General features: G+C 35.2%; 2 protein-coding genes across 3 annotated transcripts; both read right to left on the reverse strand.

The window, feature by feature from the left end:
• Window positions 1-1,589: 1,589 nt before the first annotated feature.
• On the reverse strand, window positions 1,590-12,301 carry vps45 (vacuolar protein sorting 45 homolog). The gene is given in 16 exon segments (XM_048201626.1): window positions 1,590-2,374; window positions 3,421-3,552; window positions 4,407-4,528; window positions 5,617-5,724; window positions 5,842-6,000; window positions 6,198-6,365; window positions 6,933-7,046; window positions 7,431-7,565; window positions 7,871-7,981; window positions 9,597-9,734; window positions 11,172-11,240; window positions 11,334-11,413; window positions 11,512-11,572; window positions 11,650-11,784; window positions 12,018-12,073; window positions 12,076-12,301. Coding segments are annotated over 16 exon segments (1,704 nt in total). The 5' UTR covers window positions 12,110-12,301; the 3' UTR covers window positions 1,590-2,292.
• A 1,801-nt stretch (window positions 12,302-14,102) lies between these two features.
• zgc:153441 (retinol-DH_like_SDR_c domain-containing protein) lies at window positions 14,103-21,018 on the reverse strand. Of its 2 annotated transcripts, XM_048201629.1 has the most exons (8): window positions 18,958-21,018; window positions 18,390-18,464; window positions 17,064-17,198; window positions 15,839-16,030; window positions 15,569-15,730; window positions 15,027-15,146; window positions 14,704-14,908; window positions 14,103-14,511 (listed from the first exon to the last, which is right to left on the reverse strand). In XM_048201629.1, exons 3-8 carry the CDS (start codon window positions 17,074-17,076, stop codon window positions 14,409-14,411), a joined length of 795 nt encoding a protein of 264 aa, XP_048057586.1. In that variant the 5' UTR covers window positions 17,077-17,198; window positions 18,390-18,464; window positions 18,958-21,018; the 3' UTR covers window positions 14,103-14,408. The 2 variants fall into 2 exon arrangements, with proteins under 2 accessions (XP_048057586.1, XP_048057585.1); XM_048201628.1 differs by lacking the exon at window positions 18,958-21,018 and having other exon boundaries at window positions 18,390-18,951.
• Window positions 21,019-21,623: the final 605 nt, after the last annotated feature.

Below are 21,623 nucleotides of genomic sequence, written 5' to 3' on the forward strand. Positions count from 1 at the left end.
TTTATGGATCTTGAGAGAGGAAGTGTCCATTGCTCCCTATGGAGGATTTCAACTAAAATATCTTAATTTGTGTTCCGAAGATTAACAAAGGTCTTACGGGTGTGGAACAGCATGAGGGTAAGTAATAAATGACAGAATTTTCATTTTTGGGTGAACTAACCCTTTAATGTTCAATATATTTCTGACTAGACTATTACTTGTGTAATAGCTTTGTTTCAGTAAATCTAAAACGAAGTGTGGAGCAAAAGTTAAAAAAGACACAATAAATCTGAATATAGCACATAAAATTATTAGAATTGCAATAAAACAAAATGCATAAACAAACTTTAAAACAGAAAACATCTATTATGTAACTCAAGTATATAGGGGGATTTCCTAGGATATTCCTATCTACAAGCTCTGAGAAAACCACACACACACGATCACTATAATTACACTGCTCTAAGCTTCTTTTCCGTCTACATAAATTGACCACATTATTCTAAAACGAAGCAAGAAATGTTTCCCTTGGATTGACAAATCTGCCCAGGAGAGGTTAAGATCTCTTTTATCCAAATCTGGAAATAACAAACGGACACATTTTAGGCCTGATTTTTGTTCCACTGTATGAATGCGTATTTTGGTACAAAACATCACACGTGACATAATGTGGCTGGAAATCTACCAGGCCCTTTACGGACTCATCATAAGCAACTGTTAATGTTTTTAATCCACACACAGAAAACTGTGCTTGATGCAGTAAAGCCATTAAGTCGTTCAGGTCTGCCGGTTCTCTGGATGATGGTGAGGATTAATGGACGTGATTAGTGAGGGAGGAAGGGGAGTTATAGTGGAGCAACCTGAACTTGTCTATGGGGGTTTAAGCTCTGGAGGTTAAAGCGATGACCTTAAAGGTCAGGGCTAATTGATACATTTCATCAGTGAATCATTTGTGAGGTGTTACACAGACTGCCAACTGAGGCTTTGGTGGTAATAAAAACATGAAAATGCGTTGGTCTGAATTTATTGGATGAATCAATTGATAAGCATTTTTTCTTTCATTTATTGAAGAACATCATGAAATATTGTCACTTATTATGTTGTCAAGTTAATCAAGCTATGTACAAAGGTAAAGATAAATTAGTAGGACTTACGAAAAAAAGACATGCACGGACACACAAAGATGTTTTATACAAGGCTTTAAAGCTCGCTGAGTTTTTGAAACTTTTTGTCTACCAAGAACTGTCAGATTAATTGTTAAAAGCCTTTGATGGACATTAATATTATAGTAATTGTGAACTGATGAGCACTTCTTCTCGAGTTCAAGACATTAATGATTTTTCCAGCTTTGTTGGGCACTTTTGATGCAAAATTTCACATTATTGTCATATATATATATATATATATATATATATATATATATATATATATATATATATAAAAATTGTATTTTTTAATTTATATTATATATATATATATATATATATATATATATATATATATATATATATATATATATATATAAATTATATATAATATATATATATATATATATATATATATATATATATATATATTTAAAAAAAAAAATTTTATATATATATATATATATATATATATATATATATATATATATATATATATATATATACTTTTTTACTGAAACATACAGTAGTCATCTATCCAAAAATGATTAAATGCAGCATCACCAAGCCAATAAATAAAAATGTTGTCATTGTGATCACTTTTGGGGTATTTACATGTGATCATAAAAGTTATGCACATTTACAGTGTTTCACATACCATTATCAACACTTTGCTTATATATATATATATATATATATATATATATATATATATATATATATAAAATAACACTTTACAACACATTTCAACTCATTTACATTAGTATTAGTTAGCACATTAAGTCTCATAAACTAACAATGAACAAGAATTTTACAATATTTATTAATTTACGCTAATGTTTACTACATATTTCTGCACATTTCCACATATACTAACACATTTTTTAACAATTCAGATTGTTGCTTGTCCTTATGAACAAACATTTATGAACAATAGTATATTTATTATATTATTTATATGTAACCTAGATTAATAAATGCTGTACAAATTGTTGTTCATTGTTCATTAATGTTAAAGAATTGAACCTTATTGTGCAGTATTACCATTTACCTCCCTAAAACTGAAACATTTCAAAGGAATGTTAGGAGAGAGAAAAAGAGGGCAAATGTGTTCAGCTCAGGGTTGAGAGGACAGACAGCGCACATTAATATGAGTGATGAGAACAGCTCAACGTCGGCTCATCTGACGGCCTCTTCCTTGTGTCCTGTCTCCACCTGAACCCACAGAGAGCATCACTTCCTCCAGGAAGCTGTAACAGAGAACAGGAACATATTTGGTTTATAATGCACAAGTACAGTCAGCACGTTATTTGGCAGAATCCTCAGTGGGTAACAAAATATGTCAGACATCACTTATGTTGCATTACCTGCAAGGGAGAAATTTTAAACAAACAGAAAGCAAAATGATCATGCACATATTTTTTCAGGAAGTTTATAGTAGGTAAACTAGTGTCTAATGGCTACAAAAGCCCCAGATCTGGTTAAAATAGGTGGAAATAAATTGAAGCTTCATGAAATTTAGCTAAACTAAATTCATTTGGTTGAAAATATTAAGATTCATTCAGAGTTTACATAGCAGACAACATGTAAATACTGAACTAAATTAAGTAAAAAAGTAATATTGTAAATTATTATTACAATCTGAAACACAATTGTATTACTAATAAGAGTTTTCTATTGTAATATATTATAAAATGTAATTCCTGTGATCAAAGCTGAATTTTCAGCACCATTAGTCCAGTCTTCAGTGTCACACGATCCTAATATTAATATGCCAATTTGCTTAATATTTTTATGAAAAACATTTTTTTTTAGGATTCTTTGTTTAACAGAAAGTTCAAAAGAACAGCATTTATTTGAAGTAGAAATCTTGTGTAACATTATAAATGTCTCTAATGTCACTTTTTATCAATTTAATGTGTCCTTGATGAATAAAAGCATTATTTCTTTCAAAGAAAATGTGTTGACCCTCAAACTTTTTAGCAGTAGTGTATACAGAAAATCTATAATTCATATATTAAATAAGTAGTGCACATATCTAAGAGAAATCAAAATCATCTTATAAGTCAGAGCACCAAGAAACAAAACTCCATATAGTCCAGAATGAGACCCTGAAGGATTCAACAAAGTTATATGTGCACAACAAGTGTATGTTCTTTACACAACACCATTCTAGGGCTGATGTCACTGTAACCGGGATCTTTCTTGAATAAGGCATAAAGGCGTGTGTGCCAGAGGGCTAATGGACAGAGGTGAGATGGTGAAAAGAGCGTTAAGAAGCGTTAAAAACACTGACCTCTTAGTGTTGTGAATGGCCGTGCCCCCGAGTACGATGCGTACCCCCGGCATTGTGCGGTTCAGGTTGTAAACAGTTAATGCCTCCTCGTAAGTGGCCCCGCCAATTATGAAGACAATAATGTCTTGAGGTCTGAAGGGTGAAGACAGAGTGTGAAGGAGCACATTTATTTAACTGCAGTCTGTGTTAGTGCTGCACGATTAATTCTGCTCTGGATTCAAACACCCACGAGATCTTATTCCTTAATGACAATGATTCGCCATGTCTATTAAACCTTTGACAAGCACGATCACAGCGAACATTCAGATCTGGGTTCTGACCCAGAGAGAGCAGTTGTCATGTATAGGTATGAAACAGCTTGAAAGCACAGAGTATCATTATTTCTGTCTTACAATAATTCAAAATGAGTGAATCACCTTTTGAAAGTAACTTGATGCTTCAAATAAAGATTGTATCGATTACTTTGTTACACCAGTAGGTGGCGACAAGTGACTGTTAAAAATGTATTTGTCATTGAATCATTCATTCAAGAGATTTGTTCAAAAACACTGGTTTGAATTAATTTTTTTTATTGGTTTGAAATGAATGATTCAATGACTCACTCATAAAGACTTCACTTGTTTCAGTAATGAGTCATTGAATCATTCATTTCAAACCAATAAAAAAAATTAATTCAAATTAATTAAATACTTATTATACAATATAGACTGCAGCAATTAACATTTTGTCAGAACCTCTAGTAAATTACATGTTATTTTGTTTAGTTGTCTGTTCAGAATTGTGGGAGAATTGTGTTTCAATCCAAACACAAAGATTCTGAATTGCACATTAAACAGCCTATTTAAAAAAAGCATTCCGTAGTCACAGAAACGACACACTTCACCTTTAAAGCAGCAACAAAATGCTCACATTAAATGTCTTTAAGTGTGCCTGTACATTATTAATGCATGAGTGTGAATGGCAGTCTATTTATGTATCTGTATCACCTGTCTCTCAGAGAATTTGGCCCGAGGTAGGGGAACTGGCTGTCCTTCAAACGACCCTTGATCAGCTGATCCAGCGTGTCATGTAGAAGCGGCTGATGCTGTGTGTACACATTTTCGACTCCCTATTCAAACACATAAACAAGTTATAATCAGCATGTGACTATGGCTATATGACATGTTAAAGTGTACCTATTATGCACTTTTACAGTGTTGATTTTGTTTTGTTTTACTAGAATATATTTTAATGCTTGAATGTCTAAAAAAACACACATTATTTTCACATATTTTACAGTAGCTATGTTTCCATCCACCTATTTTTATGCACATTTTGGGGTATCGCATTTTAAATATATATAATATTATATTTTATAATATATATATATAATTTTTTTAATTTGCTAAATTTTAAAAATGCACATAAAAAACTTTTTTATCTGATAAGATATTCGTATAAACTATGATGGTAACATTTGCTGAATAGTCTCTCGATGTGCAAAAAAACCTCACGTGACTTTGCCTCAACAGAGGCTGTGATTGGACGACTGGACAAGTTTTATTGCACAGCATCTCATATATTGGTTTGATCATTCTGAATTGCCTGAGCCACAGTCTGTCATCAGAATGATTTGGTTTAATTCCCTTTCCCAAAGCATCTCACACGACTGCATTCATTAACACCTGTGCTCTCTGAGGCGCAAGTCCATTATGAGGTAGAAAAAAAGAGACATGATTTCTTCCCTGATTGCAGCAACTTCCATTTTTATTACAGATAATTTGCACCAATTTCTCAGGAAGTGACCATTTTGTCCTCTTGAAAACATGGGATGGAAACACTGCTTTATTCACGAATGTTGTACGTGATATTCCAATTTTGCGCATAAGTTAAATTCAGAATTTTGGATGGAAACATATCTATCTATATCTCTCTTCCCAGTCTATCAGTAACGCTCTGTTTAGTTTCTCTCTCTCTATGAAGCCCCTCCTTCTGAAAAGCACAATGTGCTCCGATTGGTCAGTTGGATCAGTGTATTGTGATTTGTCAACTGCTTCGAGCGTGTTTTGGAAATGTCACGCCCCTTACCATAACAATGCGTTTCAACACACTACTAACTAACTCAACCAGGCCTTGCCCCCTTTATTTTGCCTTGGGCAGGAATTTTTTTAAATGAGGACCCCTTTACGAAAACACATTGGTAAACAGATGATCTACCTTGAGTCCTTTGAAAAACTGCTTGGTAATGGCCACAGCATCTGTAGGAGCGATGAGGTCACTTCCTCTGACTCGTTTTCCACCATATTCCACCATGGCTTGCACCATCTACAGCACAGATGGAGGCAAAGTTGCTTTCCTTTTTAATAATAGTACTAGTAATAGTAGGACTTTACCAATCAATAACAATACACTGTGCTACAGGACAGATCTGCTGGCCCGCACCTTGCGGTGTCTCTCTGACACCCCTTTGCGATTGAGCTCTTCCATAAGGCTGTGCAGAATACTGCTGCTGTGTTTCTCATAGCGAAGCGCATACAGCATCACCAGCCGCACAGCGTCGATTTCAGAAAGCCGAGGGTTCTGCAGTAGCCGCCTCAAGCTCTGCAGGAAGAGGAACAAGTTCATCTTCAGCAATGGTGCAAGATTTACAGCGCTTATACTGAAGGCGAACACAAAAATCTTTGTGGATGGACATTCACTCGGTTCAAAGTCTCTATGCTTATTAAAGCTGCGTTTATTTGATCAAAAAATACAGTAAAAACAGTGATGTTGTGAAATAACATACTCTGTACTCTGACCTGTTGTGCGTTGGAGTGGTCATTCTGGCAGGCCAACTCCTGCTCCACCTCTGACACCTCCATCAGCTGTCTTTCACTGACCAGACGGGACAGCTCCCCAACCACGGTCACGTGTTTTGAGACCGTGCCTGACATTTTCTTAAACTGGGGGTAGTTATCCACAAATGCCTACAAAGGGGGCCAGAAAGTGGTCATAATACTGTAACACAATAAAGGTTCTTGATCAGGGGTCTTCATGGTTCACTCTTCATATAAGATGATGTGCTTCGATTGTTCTCCTCATTTGTAAGTCACTTTGGATAAAGGCATCTGCTAAACGGTTAAATGTAAATGTGCTACAGTGAACAGTATTTAAAGGGTTAGTTCACACAAAAATTAAAATTCTGTCATTACTCTCCCTCATGTCATTCCACATCCTTCGTTCATCTTCAGAACACAAATTAAGATATTTTTGATGAAATCTAAGAGGTTTTTTTTATCCCTAATAGAAAGCAATGTAATTACCATCAAATTACACTGTGTCTTTACTACTTTTCTGGACCTTGAATGACAGTTATTATGTTGCTTTCTATTGGAGATTAAAAAAAAACTCTTGGATTTCATCAGAAATGTCTTAAATTGTGTTCTCAAGATGAACAAAGGTCTTACAGGTGTGGAACGACATGAGGGAGAGTAATTAATGACAGAAATTGTGTGAACTATCCCTTTGACTGGTTTCAGCAGTGGTTCGCTCACCTTCATGTCAGATATGGACTCTAACTTCTGTTGGTCCTTGGGCTTTTTCTTCTGAAAATCCTCCATCAGGTTCTTGATGTTTGTTCCAATCTCACCAAAATTCAGGTACAAGTTCTTATTGAGAGAAAAAGAACGAAAGCAACATATAGAGTGGGGTCCAAAAGTCTGAAATCACTAAAGAAATATATATATTAGAGATAAAAATTTTCATTTGCTCTTTCTTTTGCTGTAATGACAGTATGTAAGGAGTTAAAGATGGACAAGTCACCTAGAAACCAAGTAACCTAGAAATTGTAAACAATTTGTATTCATGTTGTAATAACGTTTCTTTGTTTTAAATTTTTCAAAACCCTAAAACTTTATTATCATCTTACAAGACCTCATTGTGTACACTACATTAGTTTCTTTGAAACTAAAAATTACCTGGTAAATAATTTCATGATGTATTACGCTCTTTAATGGAATCTGTTAATGTACTTCAAACAATACGTTACTCACATTTGCATAAAACTCATCATTTTCAGCAGACAAGACCACCTCCCGTAGGTCCTTACTGATTCCAGGCACTCTGGACAGGTCTATGCGGTTGTTATTGAGGCCCAATAGCTCATGAACCATAGCCTGATATGTCCACTAGAGGAAGCAAACACAGGCACATGTAGCAATTACTGCAATATCAGCACACTAAATCATTATGTAATAATTATTTTGCTGCAGTAACATTTTTCAGCAAATGCAAGCAGGGTGCACTGGCTCATGTAAATCTCACAGTAGGGAAAAAGAATAAAATGCATCTTATTTAATATCTAGCACTAAAATTGAATACTGTTTTAGCAGAATTTTCCACGGGCTCTATCTCCCTCTGGTGGTCATGTCAAGGATTTTGCATAGAGATCTTGTTCTGTAATATGAGATTTGGATGTAACATTGTTTCTTGCCTGGTTGAGAAGGGGAGTAATGGCATCATCGCTTCTGTCTAAAATCAGGAGAAGAGGAGGTACTTCTGTTTTTCTGAAGTCAAACAGTTCATACTCTTTAGTAATGATTTGCTGTGGGAAACACAAACAGATCATTAGTTGATACATTTTTCTGTAGGGTAAATCAAACTAGATTAAAAAGTTTGAAGACAAACTTTAAGTTGGCTTGAAAAAGCCTAGCTAGAAAGTTTGAAGTAGTTTTAAAAGTTTGAAAGTTTTCAGTTTGAAAGTTTTAATTTAGTAGTTTTGATAGATAGATAGATAGATAGATAGATAGATAGATAGATAGATAGAGTCTCAAGGCTTGGGTACTCAAGGTGGTTGCTAGGGTGTTGCTATACAGTTGCTAGGGAACACGGGGTGGTTGCTAAGGTGTTGCTATGCGGTTGCTAGGGTACTCTGGGTGGTTGCTAAGGTGTTGCTATGCAGTTGCTAAGTTATTTTGGGTGGTTGCTATGAGATAGATCATATTAGAGATAGATAGATAGATAGATAGATAGATAGATAGATAGATAGATAGATAGATAGATAGATAGATAGATAGATAGATAGATAGATAGAGTCTCAAGGCTAGGGTACTCAAGGTGGTTGCTAGGGTGTTGCTATACGGTTGCTAGGGAACTCGGGGTGGTTGCTAAGGTGTTGCTATGTGGTTGCTATGGTACTCTGGGTGGTTGCTAAGGTGTTGCTATGCAGTTGCTAGGGTACTCGGGGTGGTTTCTAGGGTGTTGCTATGTGGTTGCTAGGGTATTCTGAGTGGTTGCTAAGGTGTTGCTATGCAGTTGCTAAGTTATTTTGGGTGGTTGCTATGAGATAGGTAGATCATATTAGATATAGATAGATATATAGTTTAAATTTGAATTTTGACAGTTGGAATTTGAAAGTCTTGGCTCATTTGAACATTCCGTCAATGAAAGCAAAGTCCCTTTAAGACAAGTCATTTCACTCGGCGGCCATCTTTGAAACGCCTCTCGGGCATCCTGGGCATCATGCAATCACTTTGAATGGGGAAACATCAAATTCTCCAAAACTGTTCGCCAACCTTACGATTAAATTTCATATTTGAAATCACCAATGAAATCTAACAACAACCGGCTCATAAATTTAGTTTCTAAACGCTCGAATCATGACAAAAAAACTGTATTTTTCAGGCTGGATCAAGCTAATGCGCATGCGCAGACCTAAATGCGCGTCTCTTCGGAGGCGCGAGTCTGACTGTTTCTATAGAAACCGGTGATTATAATGGCCGCTGAAGTGACGCGATGACTTTACCAGTCGGCGATTGGTTCTTATTTAGAAGGCGGGACTTATTCCGCCATATTGCGCGTTACACTTTCTCCCATTCAAAACAATACGAGTGACACGTCTTGTGTTATTCTATAGTCTTTGATGAACGTCAATGGGATTTTTCCGAGCTTTAATAGTCATTTTTAGGAAAACCATAAGTCGGATCAGTTAGAAAAGATATAGCACACTAAGTCAGAACAGTCTGAAGGTCTGACCCGATTTTGGAGTATGTAGAGTTAAAGCTCTAGTAGGAGTTAGAGTTGGAAATTTTAGTCTCACAAGAAAATAGCATAACAGTAAGTTGGCTTTTTCAAGCCAACTTAATTAATTATAAAATAATCACCTGTTCACCGAAATGCATACTACAGATCTATGACACAATTACAAAATGAAGTCTTACTTTGACACTCTCTGCCAGCCTTTTGGACATGTCAGAAGAGAGCTGATAGCGGATCATGGGGCATTTCTTCAGGGACAGCAGCACTGATGTCAAACCCTGAGTGACACGAGGCAGTACACTGGGCTCCCAACTGCGACCCTATAAACATGAAACGAGATATTCACAGAGAGCCTAAAACAGAAGGATTCCTGTTCACAAGAGTCCCTAATAGTTGTGAGATAATGATTAACTTGATGAAAGAAATGAAATAAAAAGATGAAAGGAAATAATTCCAAGCAGCACAAGTAGATCTTGTGAACTAACTTACATGCTTTGAACCAGTTTTCGGTTTGGTATCATAACATACCTTAATCCCTAATAACTCAAACTATATTTAAAGGGTCCTATTATGCTTTTTTACACGTTCATCTTTCTTTAGTGTCTAATGTTGCTGTTTGAGCATGAAAAAGGCCTGCAAAGATACAAAGTTCCTCCAGCAGGAGTTATTCTCTATATCAGTGTCACTGTTTCTGAACTCTCTGAAACGCCTCCATTGTAGTCTTGAGGTTTCTTCCGGGAACAAATGCATCACAATATTCCTCATTTAAATAATTCACGCCCAAGGCATATGCTAAATAAGGGGGCGGGGCCTGGTTGAGTTAGAGCTTGTACACACAGAGAAGCGTTTAGCTGTATATGTAAACATTTTGTATCATATCGGCATTTCGTCCAGGCGGATCCGGCATTTTGGGAGCCTGAAACCCATATTTGTTTTAAACCGGGTCCCAGAGTGGATAAATCTGAAAAGGATACCCTTGCATTTTCATGTGTACAGCCAATCCTTATATTTTATGAAACCATGATTTCATCACCCCACGTCTTGTCTTCGTGTCGTTGTGTTGGGTTTGTTTACAGTGCGCAAGGTTTATGCACATGCTCCAAGTCTTCTTTTCCATTTCTAGTGTATCTCTGTGGCAGAATTACAGCGCCACATACTGGTCTGGCATGTATACTACATCGTTTTGAGTCGGTTTTCGTGTATGCGCAGATATTTATTAATAGTCAAGTCAAGTCACCTTAATTTATATAGTGCTTTTTACAATGTAAATACGTACGTAATGTAATACGACTCCATGTTTGTGGAATTTTTTTTTAGAATGAGTACAAAAAAAAAGAACGGATAGGGAAAGCTCTGGCTTCATGTGGATGTGGCTTTAGTTAGTAGTGTGTTGAAACTTGCAGTTATAGTAAGGGGCGTGACATTTCACAAACACGTTCAAAGTGCTTGACCAGTCACAACACACTAGTTCACCCGACCAATCAGAGCACATTGCGCATTTCAGAAGGAGGAGCTTCATAGAGACAGGAACTAAACAGAGTGTTACTGACAGACTGGGAAGAGAGGAGCTGCAACAATAAGGTGTTTTTGAACATTCAAGCATGAAAACATATTCTAATAGAGCCTAAAAACAAAACCAAGAATAATAGGCCCCCTTTAATGATTCATTTAGAAATAATTAAATGCAAGCCAAAACATTCAGTGCAATAAAATGCATGCACTAGTTCCATATTCAAATTCTTTTTAAATGATCTTACCCTGGATACTCCTTGAAGGTTGAGGGAGAAAAGATGAGGGTTCACAGCAATGAAATCTCCATAGAACTCCTAAAGTAACAAAATTATCAGTTTGACAACATTTTATGGACACTGTATATAAATATAAAGCATATTTATGAATCAATTATGAAGAAGACCCACCTGCACTTCTGCAACTACTTCCTGTTCATCCGCCTCAGCCAAAGCCTTTATCTCACTCTTGCTGATCACGTTACTGAAATCTGCACAGAATAAGCCTAAAGTCAGTGAAAGTGCATCTTCTGACCACCTTATTCTGCAAACTCATATAAATAAGTGGTAAACTGATGCTGCCACTCACAGATGAAATAGACACTATACTTGGGCCGACGAAGCTCTTGAATCAGATGCTCTACGTTCTCCTGAAAGCAGAGACATTTAAGTATGAAATCACCTGGAAATGCAGTTAAATCTATGCTATAAGAGACAATGATGAAACCTTGGTTGGCCGGAGAAAGCAGATGGCTTTAAGGTGCTTCATATTGTCTCGGTTTTGTGAGTCAATGCGCTCAAAAAGGTAGACCTCCTTCTGCAGGATCTCAGACTGAGTGTAGACCACACTCACAATACTGGTCTGTAAAGAAACAGAGGAAGAGTAAAGAGAACATGCTAGCAATGTTTTAACCACTGTTTGTCACTGTCTATGACTAGTTTACAACACACACATCTACTTTATTTAGAAACAAATGAGAGTTCAGTTCACATGACAGCAAAACCCATTTACACTGCACACAGTACTAGATTATCATTGGCTTAAGCACATTTGCGCTTTTGTTTGAACTGTTAAGGCGGTTTAAATTCACTTACCGTCTCCTTGTCCATCAGCAGCACCTTCATCCCGGGTCCGCTGCTCTCTATCATTTGGAAATATACTGCTTGACAGCCAGAGTCACGTTCATTTTGTCGTTTTATATATATTCTGATTGTCAGTGAGAATGGGTCAAATGATCGAATCCTTTCAAAGTTGTTTAACTAATGATAAAAAGCTCTTTTCATTAGTAAACTACTCCCGTATACAAATACTGTTGACAACGGGAGACAGACAACTCACTGCGCTTCCTGCTACTTCCGGTGTACGCGAGTATTCGGTCCGCATCTGATTTGGGATCTGTTGTAGTTCCATCGATCTGTCAGTCTTGTAGGTTCGATTTACTAGTTCAACTGATCTGGTAACAGTTCGTAGGGCATGAACAATATCCCATAATTCAAGGCTGCTACGTAAAACGGAGTAAATAAAACGCCATATTGGTGAGGGCGATGGAGGCTAGCCACAGACGAGCGAAATGAATCACTGAACTCTTTTTTTTTTTCTTCTGTGCAACCTTCGTTTGTGTTTTATAGCATGATTGCTTAATGTTATGAGTTCATTAAACTTTTAGTTCTCATCAGAATAAATACTAAAAAAAAAAACTTTCAGTGAGTCAGTGCTCGTAGTCGGATTCGAAAAGATTCGACTCAGAAGAACGATTCGGTCATAAATCTCAACCAGACGACCTAAAGCATTATTTATTCGTTTATGTGTTTTATAGTATGATTACGTAAAGTTATGATCTAATAAAACTTTTATTAAACCAATTAAAAGGTTAGTTCACCCAAAAATGAAAATTTTGTCATTTATTCATGCCGTTCCACATCCGTAAGACCTTCGTTAATCTTCGGAACACAAATTGAGATATTTTTGTTGAAATCCGATGGCTCAGTGAGGCCTAACCAACAATAATATTTCCTCTCTCAAGATCCATAAAAGTACTAAAAACATATTTAAATCAGTTCATGTGAGTATAGTGGTTCAATATTAATATTATAATGTGACGAGAATATTTTTGGTGCGCCAAACAAAAAGAAAAAAATAACGACTTATATAGTGATGGCTGATTTCAAAACACTGCTTCAGGAAGCTTCGGAGCGTTATGAATCTTTTGTGTCGAATCAGCGGTCAAAGTCACGTGATTTCAGCAGTTTGGCGGTTTGACACACGATCCGAATCATGATTCGACACGCTGATTCATAAAGCTCTGAAGCTTCATAAAGCAGTGTTTTGAAATCAGCCATCACTATATAAGTCGTTATTTATTTATTTTTTTATTTTTTTTGGTGCACGAAAAATATCCCCGTCACTTTATAATATTAATATTGAACCACTGAACTCACATGAACTGATTTAAATATGTTTTTAGTACATTAATGGATCTTGAGAGAGGAAATGTCATTGCTGGACTATGCAGGCCTCACTGAGCCATCGGATTTCAACAAAAATATCTCAATTTGTGTTCCGAAGATGAACAAAGGTCTTACGGGTGTGGAACGGCATGAGAGTGAGTAATAAATGACATTATTTTCATTTTTGGGTGAACTAACCCTTTAAGTCAGTTTCGTGAAAGAACTGATTCTAAAGATTTGGATCATTCAAGAAGAATGATTCGGTCAGGAATCGGACATCGTAACAATCAATCTCACCAGCATCTACTGCACTTTTTAAAATTAACAGTGTTGGGGAATGTTACTTTTAAATGTAAGAATTAGGCTATAACAATCATCATGTTTACATAGCTAGCGCACACAATGCCTCTGCACCTTACTCACGAGTTTTCTCATCATGGGGACAGAAGAGGTGTCATTCATTAAATGGGAAAACAAGTAACGTGCATTACTTATTTGAAAAAGTAACTCAAATATTTAGTTGTAAATTTGAAAGTATAGTTACTTGAAAAAAGCAATCTGATTACATAACTTACCCCAACACTGAAAATTAATTCATGGGTTTTTCCAAACATCATTGTTACATTAAAATTATTTCATTACAATTTTATCATCAAAATAAAATAAAATAAAATAAATTCATTACCAGCATTAAAATGCTGGTTCATGTTTAAAGATTTAGGCTACAATAAAGATTTAATGAAACCTTTATTAATCATCAAATTAAATACTTCAAAACAGCTTTAAAATGACAAATGATGAGATATTAAGAAGTTATCTTACATTTATACTATAATGTGCAAGACAAGGAACATGGGGATTACTACTGATCCAGACAAAAATACCATTTAGACAGAAACCACTAATAATCAATTCAATTAAATACATTTTCCATTAGAAAAAAAACTTGATGGAAATGATGATCTGAATGTTGATAGCTGCATACAAAGCATTCCTGTATAGGCATGTGGTATTATGAACAGAGTTTGGTGAGTGTTGTCAGTCCTCTTCATAGCCCACAAGCTTTGCACTTATTTTCCATAATCGCAGAGCAGCAAGATCATCTTTACCTTCAGGAGCTGGTTCCTTCAGCTTACAATCACTGCAAAAAGAATCATCCAGTGTCAAACATACACATCAGAACAGAAAAGGTTAAATTTTTAGAAAAGAGAGGTGCCACAATGTAAAATATGTGAAAAATAAGGTGTTTTTTAAATTAAAACCTATTCTAGTAGAGCCCAAAAACAAAATCAACACTAAAAAAGTGCACAGTAAGTCCTCGTTAACAGCACACCTGAAATAGCAGCCACTGTGAGACTCCAACCCCTCTGCAACCGCACAGAAGATGGACGTCTGAGCACCTTGTTTGGGGGTTTTCATCAGTAGGAGAGCAGGAAAAGACAACAGGGCACTGAGCAGAGGGTAGCGGGTCTGCACGTAACGTCCCAGTTCAGTGCGGATTACTCCAGGGTGAAGGGAGCACACCGTTACACCAGACCCTGATTTAAAAAAGAGCAGGATTAATGTAGGGAAAATACAACATTCAGGTGTAAAACAGCTTTTGCAGCATTTTCTATGTTTGAACGTGACTGATGTACTGGGGATGAGCGCACAAACCTTTAATCCTCCGTGCTAATTCGCGAGTAAACAGCACGTTGGCAAGTTTGCTCTGCCTGTAGCTGACCAAGGAATCATATGGTGCTTTATTGAAGTTAAGGTCATCAAAGTTGATCTTACCTATGAGAAAGGTCATCAGTCTGAAATATGTTGTGATTGGATATTTAATTGTGAAAAAAGGGGAAATGAACACGACATTTGCTTTCATCTAACACTCACTTCATCCTTAAAAACATTCATAATTTAATAACACTCTTTCCATTGCACAAAAGTTCTTTAATAACACTCAAGTTCTTTAATAACACTCTTTCCATTGCACAAAAGTTCTTTAGATTATTAAAATATTCTTGACACACACACACACACACACACACACACAAAACTGATCACTGACAGGTTCTTTAAGGAACCCAAAATGGTTCTTTTATGGCATCATTGTGAAAACCTTCTTTTGGAACCATTCGAGTTTTATGGATAGTCTTTCAACTAAAAGATGTGAAGCTAAAAGAAAATATAAAAGACATCATGTTAATGGGTTTTACCTCCTTTGTGAGCAATACTGGATACATTAATAACTCGACTAGGACTAGACTTCTTCAGCATGTCCAGGAGCAGAACAGTCAGGAGGAAATGGCCCAAATGATTGACAGCAAACTGGGTTTCATAGCCATCCTCTGTAAGGCTTTTAGGGCACATCATCACTCCTAATAGGTTTATCCACAAAAAAAAAAAAATAATGCAATAATTAACAATACAAGCTAAAAGCACAGTGTAATTTGTTGATTAACTAGTAATGAACTCAAATGTCTCACCAGCATTGTTAATAAGTATATCCAGTCGATTCTCAGTGGCAGTGTATTCATGTGCAAACTGCCGTACGGAGAACAGAGATGCCAGGTTTAAGTGCCGAACTACTATGTTGCCATTTCCTGTAGATCTGCGAATCTCTGCAGCAGCCTTTTCTGCTTTTGAAAGATCTCGACAAGCCATCACAACCCGAGCCCCTAAAAAAAAAAAAAAAAAAACAGAAAATATCGTCCATTAATCTGGTCCAGCTTAATGACTTGCCATGATGCGAAGTGAACCTGAAATCTATAGACTTCCTTCACTCATAAAAATAAAGTTTCCTTTAAGCATCGATGGCTCCATGAAGAATCTTTAATATCCATGGAATCATTCCATTGCTCAAAAGGTTCTTTATAGTGTAAAATAGTTCTTTAGATTATTAAAATGTTCTTCATATGAAGAAAAAGGGTTCTTTTAAGAACTGTTCACTGAAAGGTTCTTTGGGGAACCCAAAATGGTTCTTCTATGGCATTGCTGCACTGTAAAACCAAACAGTGAAATTAATTATATGAAATGAGTTTGTTTCACTCAAATAATAATGAAAGTTCATTGTACTTAATAGAAAAAAAGTTGAGTGAACTCAAAATTTCATTGTAGTGAGCTGAACTTAATTTAATTGAGTTACAGCAGATTTCTAATTCCCAGCATGCTTTGCATTAGACTGTATAAATAAATGTTGAAATTAAGTGTTATTTTAAGTGTTTTTGCACAAGATTATCATAGACATAAGTTGGTGTTTAATGTTATGTTGGGATTTCCAGAGTTCTGTTATAGTTTAGGGTTACCATTGAAAGTAGAGCCTGTAGTTAGGCTGTGGATGGGCTGCAAAACTTTTAAGACCACATTGTATGTTGTTTGAGTATATACTTGCAATATAATGAGTCTCTTTGATATAAATGTAATTAACATTACGATGAGAACTGTGGGAGTGAAGGGATGCCGGTGACGTGATTGTTAATGAGAGACACCTGTGCACCACACTGGCCTTGCTCCACTTCCACAGCTCTCGGCCCCGCCCCACTTGTCACAAAAATTTTAAGTTCTACAAACTTAAAAAAATGAGTTAGTTTACTTAAATGTTTTGCGGCAATAAGTTTCCTCAAATGTTTTGAGTATTCTGAACTTATTGAGTTTTACAGTGTGTGAAAACCCTTCTTAACCTTTAACCTTTTAAGAATGCAGCATGTTTACCTCTCATGGCCATGTCATGTGCCGTCTCTTTTCCAATGCCAGTGTTGGCACCAGTAATGACGACTGTCTTCCCATCCAGTCTCACGCGACAGCGGCACACTCCACCTGCAATCCATTTTCTCAGCAGAATCAAACCTGTTTTTGAAGAAAATCCATTATAGAGCACATTCTTCAATTCAAAAACAAGAACATTCTAAATACAGGTTTTTAAAGATTTAAACAAAATGCTTTTAGGTCAGATCTGGCTTGGAAGCACTGCTGGAGAGTTGGCTTGTTTCCCTCAGCAGATTTGATATCAAATCAATGAGATCCATGATAAAAAAAAATGTATTGGAAAGTATTACTGTAAATACAATCGCTGTTTAAACAAATGTCCAACTAAATCCAACTTGAAATAGCATCAGTGTTATAGCATTTATAAACATTTTTAATTAGCTTTTATTTTGATATTTTCAGTTTTGGTAATTTAGTTATGTGCTTTTTATTCTATTTAGCCTTAATTACTTTTTATTTCAATTTTAGTTTAAGTAATTTTAGCACTTCAACTTCAACTTATTTTATTTCCAATTTTTGCCAAGTGTGTTTATACACTCTAAAAAATGCTGGGTTAAAAACAAGCCAAGTTGGGTTGAAAATGGACAAACCCAGTGGTTGGGTTAAACTATTGTTTAAAAATGACTATATGGCTGGCTTAAAATAAACCAAAATATGTTGGAAATTAAAAATCAGACACATAATTACTAGAGGCAACAATAATAATCAAAAGGTGAACATTTATTATTAAGCAATTTAATGTATTTAGTTTATTGTATAATAATTATTCATTAAACATCAATAAATGTTCATATATTAAACATATTAATAAATGTTAATTTACAACATATTTTGGGTTCATTTTATGCAAGCAGTAGTCATTTAGCTGAGTTAGCTGAGTTAATAGCTGAGTTAAATAAAACTACCCAGCAGGTTGGGCAAACATTTAACCCAACCCCTGTATATATATATATATATATATATATATATATATATATATATATATATATATATATATATATATATAATGGATTCGATATTACAATCATGTGTTTTTTGTTGTAAAAACACAAGATTACACACAGCCTCTGAACTCTGTTAATCTGTAATACTGTTATCCCTTAAGCTACATCAAATAACTCTTGAGCCACAACATTGTACTGCACTGAAACTGTGCTGTTTATTATATTCTACAATATATATGAAAGAAATTGTATTAGTTTATAACTAACTGAAATATTGTTTCAGCCCAGCAAAAGTTAGAATGAGAGGAAATGACATTACGTAACTTACTAATAGCTGTGACCGCAGTTACTGCACCGTATTTGGCGAGGCAATTTTCCTTCAGTTCCTCCCACAGTTTCGTGGCTGGGATAGAGAGATACATTTCATCCACTGTGATGCGCTGTCAGCTCTGCTTTCATTTTATTTTCTGTCGTACAGTACTAAACTCTTTTCTTTGTTTTAAAAAATCTGCACAGCCACCATCAAGCTCAGTGCCGGCTATCAAGTCTAATCGCCCTGTGTTCAAGCCAGGGTTAAGGTTTTATAAGAAGATTAAGTCAAGATCATGTTAGATTCCATGGCTTGCGGTCAGAAGGAAATGTGAATAACAAAAACAACGATCAAAACAATTTCCACTTCTATAGCAGATAACAGTAAAGCAAAGATTTTCATTAGGAGTAAAGTCTAGTCTACATTTAAGATGTGACTTAATTTGTGCAGTCTGAGGCATTTGAAAACAGCTCTCTGATCTTTTAAGCTACAAAAAGCTTTTGGGGGGATGTTGTATGGGTCATGTGGCCCTCCCTCCCTCTTAAGGGCTTTATTCAGTTGTTTAGCACTGATTTTTATATATTACCTGCCAAGACCAGAAGTGTAGGCTTACGATGCTTTGGGAAACATTGCCCTGGAATCTTGAAGTTGTCAGGGACAGTGTTGATCAAATTAGATTAAATGTCATGTGTTTTAAATTGTGCTTTCTTATTACATATCAACCTATTGTTATAGCCATGTAAACAAGACACACTGCACTTGCACATGACCTACTTTTTATTTAATAAACTCCCAGGCTAAAAAGGTTGCAGTTTATCCACTTAACTAGTGCAAAAGAGCTGTGTGTGCAGCCTCACTATTTTTTATTCAGTGTTTTCAGATTCTTTTAACCGTAAAAATACATTAAAATAAATATACATTTATAAAATAAAGGTGTCCTGTAAGCACTAGTAACACTGGACTATCGGCTTACCATGGTACATTGTTAGCTGGGTTACTATGATCTTACTGCAAAGGCCATATTACACCATGGTTACTGGAGTAATACGATAGTTAACCATGGTTCATTATGTAGTTACTATGCTTTTACTACAAAAACCATAGTTTAACTATGGTTACTTTAGTAAAACCATGTTTCATTTTGTAGTTACTATGGTTTTACTATAAAAACCATGGTTAAACCATGGTTACTACAAAAAAAAAAAAAAAAACATGGTTAATTTTCATAAGGGATCAACTTAACTCAAAAGGTTAATTTTTTTTCTATAGGCTTTTAGAATGGTTATAAATAGTCTGTTAAAATTAGCCTACTTGAATAGAGGTTTTGTTAATTTGACAGCAATATTAAACGGTAAATGTGAATTTTGAAGCTGCTTTGTTTTAATACATAAAGTGCTAACAAATTGTTATAGCTAGGCTATGTTTAAAAAACAACTAAAGATTCAAATTTCACTTCTAAAAGGTATGACTGCGAGTAATTTATGTTATTAAATCTTATTTAGAATGTTTTTAAATCAAAACTGACATTCTTCTTATTAAAAACCCCAAAAGAAATGTCGAGGGGAAGCCATTGCTCTAAAATGCTAATTCTGTTCTATTGCTATAGCTAGGCTACGTTTAAAAAAACAACAAAAGATTCAAATTTCACTTCTAAAAGGTATGATTGTGGCTAATTTATGTTATTAAATCTTATTTAGAATGTTTTTAAATCAAAACTGCCATTCTTCTTATTAAAAACCCCAAAAGAAATGTCGAGGGGAAGCCATTGCTCTAAAATGCTATTTCTGTTCTTGGTTGTGGGATAATAAAGTGAGCAGCTCTATAAAAACATGAGGGATTTCTTTGTTCACTGCTAGTATATAAAAAGAAATGTGTTGTTGGAGAAACATGATCGTTTTAATATTAAAAAGTTGATGTTTCATTCGAGGAACATTTGAATAGAAACACTCAATATGTTACGTCAATAATGCATTCCTGCCTTCTAAACATCAGCCGCGCCATCTTGGAATTACTGAAAGCAACCGGCTAAGTTAGTGCATGTTAATTGTTTTACTACAAAAAACATAGTTTAACTATGGTTACTATGTAAAACCATGGTTCATTTTGTAATTACTATGGTTTTACTATTAAAACCATGGTTAAACAAAAAAACATGGTTAATTTTCATAAGGGATGATGTCAACTTGGTTAACACAACTCAAAAGGTTAATTTTTTTCTATAGGCTTTTAGAATGGTCGTTATGAATATGGTCCATGTTAAAATTAACTACTCGAAGAGACGTTTTGTTAATTCTACAGCAAAATTAAACGGTAAATGTGAATTTTGAAGCTGCTTTGTTTTAAAACAAAGTGCTAACAAATTGCGATAGCTAGGCTACGTTTAAAAAACAACAAAAAGATTCAAATTTCACTTCTAAAAGGTATGACTGTGGGTAATTTATGTTATTAAATCTTATTTAGAATATTTTTAAATTAAACCGCCATTCTTCTTATTAAAAACCCCAAAAGAAATGTCGAGGGGAAGCCATTTTGCTCTAAAATGCTAATTCTGTTCTTGGCTGTGGGATAATAAACTGAGCAGCTCTATGAAAACATGAGGGATTTCTTTGTTCACTGCTAGTAACGTTATAACAACAAAACACGAACTCTTGTTTATATATATATATATATATATATATATATATATATATATATATATATATATATATATATGTTGTTGGAGAAACATTTTAATGTTTCATTCGAGGTACATTTGAATAGAAACACTCAATATGTTACGTCAATAATGCATTCCTGCCTTCTAAACATCAGCCGCCATCTTGGAATTAATGAAAGCAGGCAGAAAGAACGCGAACACGCGGGAAACTATTAGTTATGGCGCGAAACTAACATGCATTGACTAAAAAGCCAATGTTTTTCTGATCGAGTCAAGTTCGCGGCGGGTTTGGATCACTAGACTATTTAGCCGGCTAAGTTAGTGCATGTTTAGCGTAGATAAATATTGCCGTTATAAATAAGCAATTCGTGAAGCAGGTAGGACGACAATGATCTCAAAATGTGCAAACATCCTTAATATTTTACTGTATATGGTAATAATTAGCATTAAAACGCATTTACGTTATTGTTTATTATTGGAAGTGATGCTCCTTCCATATCATAATATGCATGTAACATTGACCCTGCACTGACATTAAGTGTTTTATTTGCTTCTTTTTATTAAATATTGGATAATAACGATCATCCCGCGTTTCT

Source organism: Megalobrama amblycephala, linkage group LG9 (assembly GCF_018812025.1).
Source record: "Megalobrama amblycephala isolate DHTTF-2021 linkage group LG9, ASM1881202v1, whole genome shotgun sequence".
In the NCBI taxonomy this organism is placed as follows: Eukaryota; Metazoa; Chordata; class Actinopteri; order Cypriniformes; family Xenocyprididae; genus Megalobrama; species Megalobrama amblycephala.